This window comes from Strix uralensis, chromosome 21 (assembly GCF_047716275.1).
Source record: "Strix uralensis isolate ZFMK-TIS-50842 chromosome 21, bStrUra1, whole genome shotgun sequence".
Classification (NCBI taxonomy): domain Eukaryota; kingdom Metazoa; phylum Chordata; class Aves; order Strigiformes; family Strigidae; genus Strix; species Strix uralensis.
The window spans coordinates 7,424,589-7,439,238 of record NC_133992.1 but is presented as its reverse complement, the minus strand read 5'-3'; the positions used below and the strand labels follow the sequence as shown (position 1 = coordinate 7,439,238).

At 57.1% G+C, this 14,650-nt stretch overlaps 1 protein-coding gene across 1 annotated transcript in view; it reads right to left on the bottom strand.

Moving 5' to 3' along the window:
* Nucleotides 1-589: 589 nt before the first annotated feature.
* The window catches only part of ASS1 (argininosuccinate synthase 1), a 28,904-nt gene continuing 14,843 nt past the window's right edge, over nt 590-14,650 (bottom strand). The window contains exons 10-16 of the mRNA XM_074891420.1: nt 14,472-14,562; nt 12,538-12,622; nt 11,406-11,470; nt 7,107-7,238; nt 2,975-3,131; nt 1,409-1,474; nt 590-884 (exon numbers count right to left, since the gene is read on the bottom strand). Of these exons, the coding sequence (XP_074747521.1) occupies nt 830-884; nt 1,409-1,474; nt 2,975-3,131; nt 7,107-7,238; nt 11,406-11,470; nt 12,538-12,622; nt 14,472-14,562 (651 nt within the window). The 3' untranslated portion in view covers nt 590-829. The remainder of the gene's footprint in view (nt 885-1,408; nt 1,475-2,974; nt 3,132-7,106; nt 7,239-11,405; nt 11,471-12,537; nt 12,623-14,471; nt 14,563-14,650) is intronic.

Below are 14,650 nucleotides of genomic sequence, written 5' to 3'. Positions count from 1 at the left end.
GGGACACTCACCATGGGGACATCCCAAACTGGGTCCTTCCCCATCCTCAGCAGCGTGGAGCAGAAGAACATCCTGGGTATTTGCATGGGTTAGAAAGTGTTTTCTTTCTTTCCTCCTGCTTCCACCGTAGTTTTGGAGCAGGTCTCCCTCACTGACCCATCCCTGCATCACAGCCAAGCGCTGCAGCCTGAGCCCTGGGGACGGAGGGACCCGCAACCCGCCCAGGCACGATGGGAGAGAAACCCCCTGCCCGGCCCGGAGCGAGCACTCCTCTCCTCCTTGCCTCCCTCAACACCATCAGAAGATATTTCCCCTGTTTTTTCCTTTTCAACAAGCCCCAAGTCTACACTTAAAATGCACTAAAATAAAGACAAAAGAGAAAGGATCAAACCCTCTTACCCCATCCCTGCCACCCAGCTCGCCCCTCCGGACTGCCACTGTGTGGGGTGATGTGCCCCGCTCCCCACCTTCACAACACGGTACTGCCAAACCCCCCCACGTCCTTCAGAGGCACTTAATCCATTACAAATTTCACAAAGCCCGGCTCGGGGAAGCGCTGGGCCAGAAGAGCAAACAAACAAGGCAGGAATAAAGCCCAGCTCTCAATGAGCGGACCCAGCGCGTGGCTGGGTTTTTATTTCTTTTCCCACTTCTCCTCTGGCCAACCACCTTTTTTAATGATTGCATTTCACTTGCCGCCCCATAACAAAGCCATCACCTCCGCGGTGACTCCGGGGAGACGAGTTACAATTACAAATTACCACCACAATTAGTGCTAGTTCTTAGAGAAATTAGAAAGGGGAGCGGGAGGCTCGCGGGCGATTGATTGCTATTCATCCTGCTTTACGGTGACCTTGCTCTGGAGACGATGATATTCCTTCAGCCTGGAAACCGGATTAAAAAAAAAAATTAATTGTAAATTAACAGTAATAACACACATTTCCTTTCAATTAATTTAAGCAAAATGAGGGGGCGTGAAGAGCAGGCATTTGTTAAGGCCTGTACAGTTTAATTATTTTTTTTTTTTCCATGAGATAATGTAATTAATTTATCTTAAAGGGGTGGGGGGACATGGCGGATGGGGAGAACAAAGCAGTTAACAGGCAATGGAAAAATTAAGAGCCCATTATGTAAATGTGGCGTGTTTTACAGCCCTGGAGTTGGGGCGGGGTGGGGAGTATGGTGGGCTCTGAGAAATAAGTAAAATAACAAGACTGGCTGTGCTGGGGAAAGCTATAATTAGGCAGAGCTGGTGCTGGGTGGGGGTGGTCGCACCCCAGTGGTTGGTGGGGGCTTGGGGGGAGGCCTCGGTGCACCCCCAGAGCCTGAGCCAGGAAGGGGAAGAGCCCTGGGGGTACCAGGGGCTTCTTCCCCCACTTGGGCAGGGTCCCGCCTCGACCCCACAGACCTCAGCGAGTTGATGTTGATGAAGCCAGTGGCGTCGGCGGGCTCGTAGTCCCCTTGCACGTTCATGCTGTGGAGAGAAAGGCACCGTCACCAGGATGGGAGATCCCGGGGGGGGGGTGGGGCTGCCTTTTGGGGAGGGCGAGGACATGGGTGACCCCGGAGCTGGCTGCTCCCCAGGACCAGTGCCCACTGCTGCCCCCTCACATCAGTTGCTGGTGGGTGTGGGGGGCTCAGGGGCAGGGTCCCCACCCTGGGAAGGGACAAGTGGCCTCGGGAGCACCCCGATGGCTGTCCCCAGGCTCCCCAGGCCCTGCTACAAGACATAGCCCCAAATTTCCCTCTGTGGTCCCTCGTGTGCATCATCACCCTTCCTCCCCATGCTCTTGCATCAAGCAGGGATGCTCGCCCTGTCCTGGAGCTGTCCCATGCCAGGCAGGGACATTGTCCTGAGCAGAGGATGGGGTCCCGAGAAGGGGACATTGCCCTGGGGCTGGAGGACACCCCCGGCACCGATGGGGTTTGTGGCTGCGGCAGCCAGTGCCTCGGTGCAACACCGAGCTCATCCCCCTCCTCAAAGGCAGCAGCCACCCACCAAATCCCAACTCTGATGGTTTCCTACATCCCCCAAACACACGGCTCATTTCCCAGAAACTGCAAACCTTAAAGAAGGAAAGGGGGGGGAAATAAAGAAAAAAAAAAGAAAGAGTTTACAATGATTTTACCTCCCCTGACGGGCTACAGAAAAACCTCTGTGCTTTTGTTTTTGCTCATTCGAGTGGTTCTGACCTGCTCTATAATTACGTTACTTTCTACCTACTGTGCAGAGGCATTTCCACACAGCTCTGCCTCTCACAGCTTTCTCTCGGGTTCCTGTGACGCCGTCACTCAAAGGCTTTCAAACCAGCGATGTAGAAATCAAAAAGAAAAGGAAAATGGTTGGAGACGCAGGGAGAATAAGTGCCCCTGCTTTTCTCTCCCTCTCTCTTTTTCCTCCGTCCCACCCCCCTCCATCCTCCTTTTTTTTCTTCCCTCTTTTTTTTTTTTTTTTTAATACTTTATTCATTTAATCTCTCCAAGTGAGAGCGCGAAGCATAATGAAGGGTTGGGACGGATTATTAGGAGCTGTTGATTTTGAGGGGGAGGGAAAGGGGGAAAAAAAGCCAGAGAAGAGAAAGAGAGAAGATAATTTGACATTTACTCCGACTGATCTAAACTCATTCGGGTGTATTTATGGCTTATAAAGTGTTTAGAGAGATTGAAAGGGGTTGAGGGAGGGCTGGGGGGGTAGTGAGCGAGCGAGAGAGAAAACAACGTGAAGAAAAGCAAAAAGCCAGAGGAAAAAAAAACATTGACTTGAAAACACGGCTCGTGTTTTGGCCAGGCGCTTGGCTGGGAGGATGGTGTCACCAGTGTCACTGGGAACGGGACAGGATGGGATGGAGTGGGACGGGATGGGATGGGATGGGATAGGATGGGATGGGATGGGATGGAGTGGGATGGAGTGGGATGGGATGGGATACTCGCTGCCACCACCCCTGCCCGCCCCGGCCCCTCAAACCCCACTCACCTCACCAGCTCCTCGTTGTACAGCGACCGCGGGGACTCCCTGCCCAGGATGTAGACCTGGCCCTTGAAGACGGAGAGGCGGACGGTGCCCACCACCACCTCCTGCGAGCGCCCGATGCACTGCCGCAGGAACTCACACTCGGGGCTGTGCCAGAAGCCTGCAGGCAGGAGGCAGTGTCAGTGGGGGCACAGGGAGGGCTGGGGTGCCCCAGGGTGCCCATTCAGGGTGGTTGCCCCAGGCTAAGTCCTTCGAGGCAGACCCTAATAATTTACAAGGAAGGGATTTGATCACGGGCCTGGGAGAGGTGCCAGAACACCCAGGTTCGGCTCTGAGGGATGGAGACCTCACGTGTGTCCCTTCTCCTTGGTGGCCCTCGGGTTCCCACCCAGGAGAGGAGGCTGGAACCAGCTGGTGGAGAAGAGGCAGTGGGGCCATTCTCCTTCCAGCTCCACTGGGTGGGGGTGATCACAGAAATTAAAAGTTTTGTTAAGTTAGTATGGAACTGCCACTCAAAAACCACCATCTCGGGAAGGGCAGGTGGAGAGAGACAGACACAGAATTGGGGTGAGGGGGGATCAGCTTCCAGCCCCCTGGGAAGGCAATGAGCTGTTCTCCCCTGGGATGGGCAGGGCAGGCCCCCAGGCAGCCCTGGGAAGGGAAATCCCCCAGCAATGGGGGTCCCAGAGGGGCAGCCCCCCCAGCCCGCTCCCACAACCCGTCCCGGAGGAATGCAGAGCAGAGCGCTCCCTCCAGCTAACACAGACCGGGCTGACCCCAGAGCTGTATCGGGCTGCCCACTGGGGCACAGACATCACGGCAGCCCCGGGTGGGCTTCACCTTCCCGGCCCTTTCCCCCACCACCACGCTCCCCCCATCACCAAAGTTTGACTTCTTCCCCTGCACCCCCAAGTAAGGGGCTGGCGGGGTGCAGGGAACCGGTGCCCACGGGAAGCTCCATCTAACCACGACCACAGCAAGTGGCTCCCCTTCCTGCCCCAGCTCCGGATGACACGGCAGCACCCCAAGCCCCAGGCAGCTGGGCTGGGTGTTGGGGTGATGTGTGGTCACACCGTGGCCCCCCAAAATGCATCCTGTGGGAGCAGCCATCGGTGTTGCCATCCGCTGAGGCCATCGTGGGCACACCGAGGGGCTGTGGCCCTGCCTGCCGCCCCCGTTCCCCCTCCTGTCCCTAAGCACAGTAATTAGCCAGGGAGCCCTCGGAGACTTGGAATAAAGCCTGGGAGATGGAGAAGGAGATAGAGGCAGAGAGAGAAAGAGCCCATTCACCACCCTCTGGTCATCCCCAGGTTTTATCTCTCCCATCGCAGTCCCGCTTGGCTCGCACACCGGTGCCCTCTCACCTTTCCCTTCCCACCTGGGCTCTGGGGCTGAAGCCATTAAAGAAACAAACAATTTCTTTTGTTGTTTGGCCTCACCAGCCCCTGAGCGGGGCCGTATCCTGCAGCCTTGTCCCCGGGATCTGTGCAGCCCTGCTCCGAGGCACAGAGTCAAACCCTGCAACCCCTCACCACCAAAACCACCTCCTTGACCCAGACCCCCGCCTTGGCCACCCCACCACAGCACGGCCCAGGGGTTCGGGGATCCCCTCCCCACAATCGGCACTGCCATGCAGGTAGGGATCCCGGCTCTGGGCAAACACACCCCTCTTTTTGGTAACCACCCTCCAAGTACAACTCTTCAAACATCAGGATTGATGTCGGGCTGTTGCATCCCCGTAAAAATAAACCCAAGACACATTAAAATAATAACCAGCTACTTAAATCCTGGCTCTGACAGCTCCAGGTGTGAGGAAGCATCCTTCCCTCCCCACTTCACCCCCCACCGCAGACACATTCCCCACTGGAAGCAATCCCCCTTAATGACCTTCCTGCCTCGTAACCATCATCCTGCCCTAATCATGCGCTGGAAGGGGGACAATGGCATTTCCACACCTGGCTGTACCTGCCGGGATGGGGAACTGGCTTCAAAGCCAACCCTCCACAATGGGATCAATGGGGACAGGGGGAAGATAAACACTAATTCTCCTAAAATCAGGGACTAGTTAAAATAATGAGGTGTTAAAGGAAGGTGAGCTTGAAAGCCTGGCCTCCGGCATGGGCACCCACTGGTGTTGTTTGCACCCGGTTGGGGTTGTTCCTTAGATTCAGGCTCAGCAGCCAGGAAAGTCTAGGACCGTGCTGAATATCCCTGGGGATTCAGCATCTGGAGCCAGGGAAGCAGCAGCCTTCGCCTGGCAGAGGTGGGGAGGGAGAAGCGAAATCACGCTTCCCCAGGTGGCTCTTTAGTCTGGTGGCTTCACAACAAGCAAGTGGTTAGAAATAAACAAACAGGTTTATGCTTAAATTAAAAAAAAAAAAAAAAAAGTCAAAATAAAGGCAGCCCAGGACAAAGCCTAATAAAAATAGCCAGAGGCAGGAGCAGCATCAGAGAGTGAATTAAGGCAAGGGTTGTGATTCAAGAGGAAGGTAACTGAGACTTCGGCAGCCTGAGAAGCCCTCACCCTGCCGGGGCCCTAAAATATGGTTTAAGCAGCAAAGGGGCTCGGACATTAAATGCTGGTTGTTGAGGAAGACACAGGAGGGAACGTCCTTGGAGGGGAAGGTGCTGAGGATGAGCACAATCATCAGAAACTGCAGGGAAGAAGAGAGCCTGACCCAGTCCTGATGGATTTGCTGCTGCCCAAAACCTGAGTTCCTGGAGTCAGGTTATTTCCAGAGGATCTTCCCATGGAAGATTCCATATGGGAATCTTCCCAGCCTTTGTGGTTAGAGAAAAATGCCTGAAAAAAGTACTGGGAGGAGGAACAGGGAGGCTGAGAAATCAGGGCACGTGAAAGATAAAAGTGGTGTTTGGCTGAGGGGCAGGAAATCTCCCTGGTGTGGGGCCTCCAGGGATGTCAGCTCTGAACCAGGCAGGGGACGGAGGAAAAGCCAGGGCATGGGGACACACCGCTGTGCTTGGAGCGGTGTAGTGGGCACCCAGCTGTGGGCAGCGGGGTTTTGAGCCCACCTACGGCATTTCAGCCTGATCCTGCTTCTGCTTAGCACCAGAAACCGAGTTGGGGTTGATCCACGGAGCAGACCCCAGGGCAGTGCTGATGTGTCCCCCCGGGGGTGCCACTCCCGGCCCCCCCCAGGCCTGACAGCCTCCTGGCCCAGTGGGCTGTTCCCTCCAGCCCCCGCCCCAGCAGCACAGAGGGCTGAGACCCCTCAAACTCAACCCACATGGGTGGCTGAGCAGATCCGAGCTGGAGCTGCTGGGTGCACCACAGGAAGAAAGGCAAGAGGCTTCATTTCTGTCCCTAACTACGGGTGCGAGCCAGCGTCCCCTTGTCCCTTATGGCTGCCAGCCCAGTCCAGGCTGTTCTGGGAGCAGCTGGAAGCCCCTCCTGCAGCCCCCGGCAAAGCCACAACCCGCAGTGCCCCTGTGTGGGCTGCACACCGCATAGCACGGCCGGGACCCTCCCGTCCCCTCCCGCAGCCCCCCGGAGCGCAGCAGCCAGGCCCACGGCACCTCGAGAGACCCCTTGTGTCATGCACCCCGGCGCTTCTCCCTCCCAGGGCACAGGGAGAGGTCACCGGCTTCAAATCCCACCGCAGGGGCGCCCGTGCCGGGAATGTGGGTGCTCGTGTGCCCCATATCCCCACGTGCTGCAGTCCCCGTGGGGCGAGGGCAGGCGGAGGGATGGAAGGGGTCGGAGGGAAGAGCTGGGGAAAGGCGATGTGAGGGGGACAAGGAGACAGTGAATTACAGCCTGAGCGCCGCCCGAATGTGGTGGATGGGATGAAGTGGTGGCACCGGGCTGGGAGAGATGCTGGGAGAGATGCATCCCCCACCATCAAGCCCTCGTGGAAGGTGGCGTTGTCTCCCAAAGGCAGGCAGGGAGCCACTTCGGCACAAAAGCAGGCCAGGTGCAGGATTGAGCTCAGCCCTCAGCACGAGCAAAGCCATCTTTTCCTCCGTGAGTAGCCTCAAAATCCACACCTAAATTTTACATCCCTGAGCGCATGCACCAGTGGGACCTGCAGCCTCCAGTAGCAATGAGGGAGGAGGAGGAGGAAGGCTGGGAGGATGCTGCAGCAGCAGGGCCGGGCCGAAGGACCGTACGTACCATTGTACACCAGCTCGGAGAATTTCAAGGCGAGACCCTGCTTGATTTTCCGTACTTCCCGGTCCATGGTGAAGGCCTCAATATCTAAATGCGCATGGTATAGGATCGTTCCCGCTGGGGTCTCATAGATACCTAGCCATTTTTCCAGGCAGGGGGAAAAGCAGAAAAAGAGAGAGAAACAAATGAGACCAAAACTGTCAGCAAATGACAAAAAATAATGACTTGGCTGACAGAAGGAGCCGTGGTCGAGCGCATTCAGTCCCAGCTCGCTGTAAAATGCATCTGTCATTATATTCATGCTGGGGCCGAGACAGTCCACTCCGCACCTTGCGGAGAAAATTTCTAGATTCCCCTCTTTGAAGAGGCACTCTGACGAGGCTAAATGACAGGGTTTGGGAACCGATCCCCCCGCCGATCCGTGCCCAACGGTCTGCGGCTGAAAACCTGTAATTAAAGGAACGACGCGGGGCACAGGCACGGGGAGCGCAGGGCCTGAAACACTCTCCTCTCCCCTTGGCTGGCGAGAAAGAGCCCCGTGCGTCCGCTGTGAAGCAATGAGGCTACCTGGGGGCTGGGAGGGCAACCTCATTTGGGGCTGGCAGGGACCCCCCAGTCCCTTCCCTCCTGCCCCCACCATTGCACGACGCCTGGAGATGAAGGGATGCTTAATTATTTTGGCGATGGGGGCTAACGCAACGGGCGAGCTGCTCCCTTTGTTCCAGCCGCTTGGGGCTTATTTGCTGCATAACGTGTTTACTTGGTGTTTAAATCTGAGGGTGGCAATGCGGTGCTCCGCTCCAGGTCAGATGTGGGTGGAGAACCGGTAGGGGAAATGCTGAGCTAGTCCAGTAACGAACACGCAGCGGGCATGGCTGTAACCTGCCTGTGGTTGGGGCTGCTCCACCAGCACGTCCCTGTCCCCTGCCCGCCCATGGGGACTGTCCCCTCCCAACGTTGGGCATCTGTGTTATAGCACGGCCATAGGAACGGCAAAGGGCACCCACACGTTGGAGTTTGCTGGCACACAAAGAAATGCCATAGAAAACTGTCCCCGCCAAAGGGGACCTGTCCCCAGCCAGCCCCAGCCCCGAGAGGGGTGAGGGGAGCCCATGGGGCTGTCAGGGGGGCTTAAACCCACACCGGGCTCTGCCTGCTCGGTGCCCTGGAGAGTGGCACAGGCTCAAACATGGCCTGTCCCGGAGTGGCCACGGTCCCACGGACACGGCAAGAGCCCTGTCTACCATGGCAGCCCAAGCCACTTCCATCAAGCCTCATCCCTACCAGGGTCCACGATTTCAGCATCCTACAGGGACAGGATGGGTCTCTGTCCCGAAGGAGAGCCACCCCCTCCTCTCAGGCCACCCCAGCAATGTTGCAGCCCAGTCTTCGAGGGCAGCTCACGGGGTGCTCACTGAGCACCCGTCCTCACAGGGCTGCGGGAGGAGGCAGCTGAGTTAACACCAAAACCCAGCTGTCCCCATGGGCACGGCAGTGGCACAGGGGCACAGAGGGCTGCTGTATGCCCCCTCGACACCAAACCCACCACTAACACAATTAATATTCCCTTCCCTTCCTTTAGAAGGTGTTAAAGCCAGTTTAGGCTGACCAAAGGTTTGGGCCCATGTCTTGACCTCCACATTTTGCCCATCTGCCTGTGCCCCTGCCCATCCCATTCAACCTGATGCAAGAGGATCGGGGACCGGAGCGTGACAGCCAGGGTGGAGGGGAGGGGAGCTGACAACCATGCTCCAGCCTTGCCGCCGAGGAGACAAGAGACACCTTCAAAGTGACACTCGCAGCGGCTCCAAGTGTCTATTTTCATCTCCCCGTGTTTACAGGAAAAAGACAGAGGTGTCAGCGCTGCAGCCTGGCGAAGCTTCAATCACCCCGTAATTACTGCTGGGGAAGAGGGGGGGACTGGAGCAGGGGGGGGACATGGAGGGGGGCAGCCAAGGAGACAGCTGCCGCTGCTTAAAATTTTCTAATTTGTAACCTCAGCTGTCAGTTCACCTTCATCTGAGCAATTTTGCTGTGCTGAGTGCGGGCTGTCACTCCTGACGGCATCCGTGGGACAGGATGGGATGCGGTGGCTTCCCGAGGGGAAGGGGAGGGCGATGCTGCCTGTGGGAAGATGCTGCCCAAATTTCTACCGCTGGTCCAGGGCTGAGACTGAGCATGGCCTGATGGGTTCATCGCAGGGAAGAGGTTTTCCACTTTCCTCCTCCATCTGCTCAGTGCATTTAGGGGAGGAAAAGGGAAAAGGAAGGAGAGAGCCGAGGGGAGGAAAAGCCCCAGCCGAAGGCAGCGCTCGGCTCTTTTGACAGCGGCTGTCCCCTCCTTCCTGCTTCCTCCCCACTGATTTCATTTACTTCACTTAATTAGCCCCCCTTCGGAGTTAAAAAGATAATTTGATAATGAGGATGTGAAAATGCGGGAGAGGCAGGGCCACGCTCGTGCTTGCAGCCAAGAGCCCCCGGCTGAGCCATGGCCCCCCCGGCTGGCTGCAGCGCTACTCCCCAGCACCCCATAATTAGCCACCCTCCTCCCACTAAAACAAATACGGAAAAATCGAGTTAATAGGTCTTAAAAGGCTGGTACGGGCACGCTCAGCTCGACCCTCGCCCATTAGGCCTTAACGAAGTTCAATTAGGAGCTTAGTAAAAATCAATGCAAATGAATTTTTCTCTTCTCCGACTCCCCGGGTCTGGGAGGTGAGGGAGAGGAGGCACCTGGTGGGAGCCTTCGCTGCCACCTCTGCAGCCGTGGAGGGCTCTTGCTGTGCTGCTGGCTGCCCATGCCTCAGTTTCCCCTGCAGAGCGGGGCTCCCTGGGGACGAGGGGTCCATGTGCCACCCCAAGGACCTGCAGAGCCCCGAGCCATCGAGGCCATCGCACGCCGCTGGGGTTTAAGGGATCATTTCCTCCCACCTGCGAGGCCGGGGCCTGTCTCCTGCCTCAGTGACCCTAACCCCATTTGGGGTCCAAAATGTTCCTGGCATTGTGGTGGTGGGGCCACCTTGAGCTGCCCTGCACCCCAAAACCCCCAGGGGAGGCAGATACTGGTAGCACCTTCCTGCTCCAGCCCCCTCCCATCCCAGCTCTCCTGCAGAGCATCTCTTAAAGCAGATTTCTGGGCGATTCCTGCTAATCCCAAGGAGCAAAACTGGGGACAGGATCCTGCTCAAAACAAGGGGGAAAACCCTCCACCAAGGTCTCGTCCCCAAGGCACGCGCACCCCCGCTGTCCCCAGAAAGCCCGGTCCTCCCGCGTCTGCTGGCGCACAAACACGGCAGCGATCGCTTGGCAATGTCACGCAGGAGACAGACATGACAGTTAAATGGGGTTTAGAGAAATTATTAAATGCTGGAAGGGTCACTAGAGCGTGTCAGTGGCTCTTAAAAAAATAAAATAGATTTTGACAAATTACTCAGCATCCTGCATGCAAATGCGCAGGCTGGTGTATGTGGTTTGGGGTTGTTTTATTTTTTTTTCTTCTTTCTTTCGGTTTTAATTTGATTATTCAAACTTGGATCAAATGATTTGGGGTTTTGTTTCTCGCCTTTTGTGGCTGATGGTCCTGCAAAGGGGCTGGTGTCCTGCGCTGGGGAGGGAGACTGTGGACTGAGTCTTATCAAAATGTTTGCTGATGCCCTGTGCAGAGGGCAAGTTTAAAGAAAAGGAGCATCTAATTAGGTATTAATGAGATTTAAAACAAAAGAGCAGGGGCAAGGAAATGGGAAATGATGATGAGCCATCTTGTTACTTAGTTCTGCACGGGGCAGCTTGCTGCCTCCAGAGATTTCCAATGAAGCTGATCCTAATGGATGATCAATATTAAGAGTCACAGCCTCAAAAACACATAGATAAATCAAAGAATTGACTTAAAAAAACCTTCAGTGACTTGCATCAGCCTGTGCTTTGTACCTGTCATAGAGCCTTGCACCCTCCAGGACCTCCCATGAGCATCCTCCCACGTGAGCCCACAGCTTGGTGTTTTTCCCACTGGAGACAGGTCTCACCCGAGACCTGGGGTCTCCGGTGGCACTGGGACCCCAGGGCTGGTGCAAACAGTGGCACGGGCAGCAAGCAGGCAGCTGCCTTCATTGGAGAGCCATGAGAAGTCCCTGTCACAGGGAAATCTTTGTCAAAAGCTAATGGGGAGGGAGCGGTTGAGGGCTGGTGCTGCCACCCGAGCCAGAGCACCCCAGCGATGCTGAGCACCCGCCGCATCCTGCCAGGGTTTTCACTTCTTTTGTTATTTTTAGGGCAGGGACGGCACTGCTGCCAGGTGACTGCTCACCTCTGGACTTCATCCCGACGAAGCGGTTCTCCACGATGTCGATGCGCCCGACGCCGTGCTTGCCCCTGCCGAGGAGAAGGGAGGTTGCAGCAGCCGCAGTAGGACACGGGCGGCTGCCAGAGGTGGGTCGGAGCAGGGGAAAATGGGGGACAAACCCCAAATGACAGCGTGGCCAGCCCCTGAGCAGCACTGGTGACCCTCAGTAGTGACCCCCAGATAAGACAGGTGCAAGGAGATGGATTTTCTCTCCTTTTTTCCTCCTCCTTGCTGTGCCACCAGCCTCTCCATCCTCACTCGCTGCAGGGACTGGCAGCCGCAGGCAGCTGTCACACTTGGGCCACTGGAAAATAAACCGGGCAAGGGGACAGGCCGTGCTGGAGCTGTATTCCCGATGGCCTAAGTCATTTTAAAACCACTTGATTAACATTTAAAAAGTGAACTACATGGAAAAGTTCATTCCCATTCAGTGCCAGGGGGATAAAGACAGAGGCACAAAGGAGGACGGGCCGGGGACTGGGTGGCACTTGGCACGGGGTGGGAGGAGTGAGCACTGTCATGGGCGCTGCCATATTTTTGGGCAAGACCCTGGGGATGGCTCTACCCTGGTGGCAGCAGAAACCGGGCACGGGGTGGCACAGGGCAGAAAACCCCAAAGGAGCTGCTGCTGCAGAGGCAGGGAGAGGGCAGGGCAATCGATGGGCCTGGCCAACATGTCTCCATGCACCAAAAAATTTGACTCTCCACCCAAAAGGAACACTTAGCCCCTTCAGGCAGGCAGGGTGAGGCAATGCCCCCCAGGGAGGGGGGTAACACCATGCAGCTGGGGCACACAGTAAATGCAGAGGGTGCTAATAAGACTTTTTAGCCCTCCTCATGCACAGGGAGCAAAACCCTAAATACCCCTGTGCTCCTGGCCTCAGTGCCCAGCTCTGCTTGCTGGCATGAATGGCACAACTGGGACTCAACTGGGACCCAACTGGGACCATTCCATCCTGACCACTACCCCTGGGCTCATTGGGACGTGCCTGCTGCGAGCATCCCGCTTCCGCCCGGCACTGGGGACCCCGGGGACGCTGCCTGTGTCCCCGCTGCCAGCCGGCGGGCAGGTGACAGGGGCCAGCATGGCACTCACGCGATGTCGTTCAGGTACACGAAGAGCTCCAAGGCCGAGCAACGAGTGGCTCCATCCCCGGCGTTGGTGACCTTCACGGGGACACCTGCGGAGGCGGGGAGGGAGGATGGGCAGGATCAGCCGGTGTCAGGATCCCCCCGGAACATCACCCCGCGGGTGTTAAATAGATGTGACAGATATGAACTCTAAATAACTTCTTAAAAAGGCATATCCAAGCTGGTGCCGGGGGGAGGCAAGGGGAGGGGGAGCCACCTCGGGAGAGAGGCGAAATAAATAAATAAAAAAGGCCATAAAAATGTCGCCCCCCCCGCCGCTTTCTCCCCTCTCCTCTCCCTCTCTCTTTTTTAGGGCCTGTGAAATTGCAACCAGGCCCTTAACTAATTGAATTTCACGCTCGGCAATTGTCTTACGTCGCAGCACCTTCTGTCCCACCAGCCCCTGCCGGGGCGGGGGGGTGCGTGTGTGTGCTGACAAATGTGTCCCCCCCTCCCCTGCCAGCATGGGGGGCGTCTGGGGGGGACCCCCACCCCGGGACACGGCTGCTCGCACACGCACACACACGCACCCCGCGGCGGGGTGCTCCCCGCCATGAATTAATTATTGCACTTTTTTTTTTTTTTTCTCTTCCCCTCTCCTCTTTTTTCCCTTAAATTTTTTTTTAAGGGTGCTGGGCAAGAGCAAGGCGGCGGGGGGGGGGGGATGCTGAATAGAAAGAGGCATTTTTCTTTAGCGGTGTGAAATGAGCAATAAATGTATTAGGAAGCTGACAAGGGGGCTGCGGGGCCCACAAAGAAAAGCGGTGCGGAGTTGGAGGCTAATCCCCCCTCCATCTGCCCTCCTCATTACCATTTAACGCACTATCAGTTGCCAATCAGCCTCAATGCCTCCCTTTCTAGTCTTTATTATTGAGGCGCCCGAGCCCTGTCTAGTGACGGGGGCTGTCAGATCCCTCCCCCCCGCCCCCCCTAAACCCCCTATTTTCCAGGGGTTTATAAACTCAGTTGTAAATTGCTATTAAATGTAACTCGCGGCAATAATGAACCTTAAGCTGCTTCTCGGCGCGGTTTCCCCCCCCTCCGCGCCCTCCCCTCGCCCCGGCTCTTTCTATTCGCATCCTCCGCCGGGGTATTGGCCGGGGTCCGCTCGGCGGAGAGCCGACGTTGTTGGGGCCGTTGTTGGCAAAAGCTGCTTAGCCTTTAAAATAGTTAATAATTAGATTAAAACTTCAAATAAATTAACTAGGGGCTGAATGGGCTGCTGGGAGGGGGGGGCTGCTCCTTGCAGGGGGATCATTATAATGGAGCAGGGATGCTGGAAGCAGCGGGGGTGGTGGGGAGGGGGTGCCCCCTCCGAGTGGGGTGTCCCCAGCGCAGGCTGGGCTCGCTGCTGCTGCCAGGATGAATGGTGGCCCCGGGGATGCCTGTGGCTGGTGGAGGTGGGAGATGCTGCCCTGTGTCCCCTCTCCGGGTGACGGCTCCGGGGCTGGGCCCCACCGTCCATCCCTGGGGATGGAATGGGGGTGTTCCTGTCTCCTTGGCACAACGCTGGTAGCATCGCCGGCCAAATCCTGCTGGAGCATCTCCCCAGCTGTGACACCGGCCTACCTGTGTGTTCCCAGGGCCACCTGTGTGCCACCCTGAAGAAGAGGGACCCTGTGCCCACTGCCCCTCGATGGCTGAGGAGGGGGCCCGCTCTCTGCTCTCTAGGGGGTTCCAGCAAGCCCCCCAAGATGTACCCAGACCCTCTGCGCACCTCAAAGAGTCCCAATGTGCTGCAAGCACCATCCCAAGCCCTGACACCACGAGTTGGGGCTCACCCATGGGCCCCCACCCCGAGGATGCTCCCAGCTGTCTGCAGCCCCGGTCCTGGCCGGGAAGTGGGGTTCAGCTTCGAGGGGCAGAGGCGCGAGGGGCCGGCTGCGAGGAGACGCTTACCCCGCTCAAACTCGATCTCCAGCACGTCCGGGGTGTCGGGAGAGGTGGCCGGATCACGGGTCTTCGTGTAGAGCCCAGGGGGGGCCTGATTCTGCCGGGGGGGTGGCGGGGAGAGAAGAGGGACAGTCAGTGGCATTGACATGGCCAAGGCTGCCGGCAGCCCCCACCCCGGCACGCAT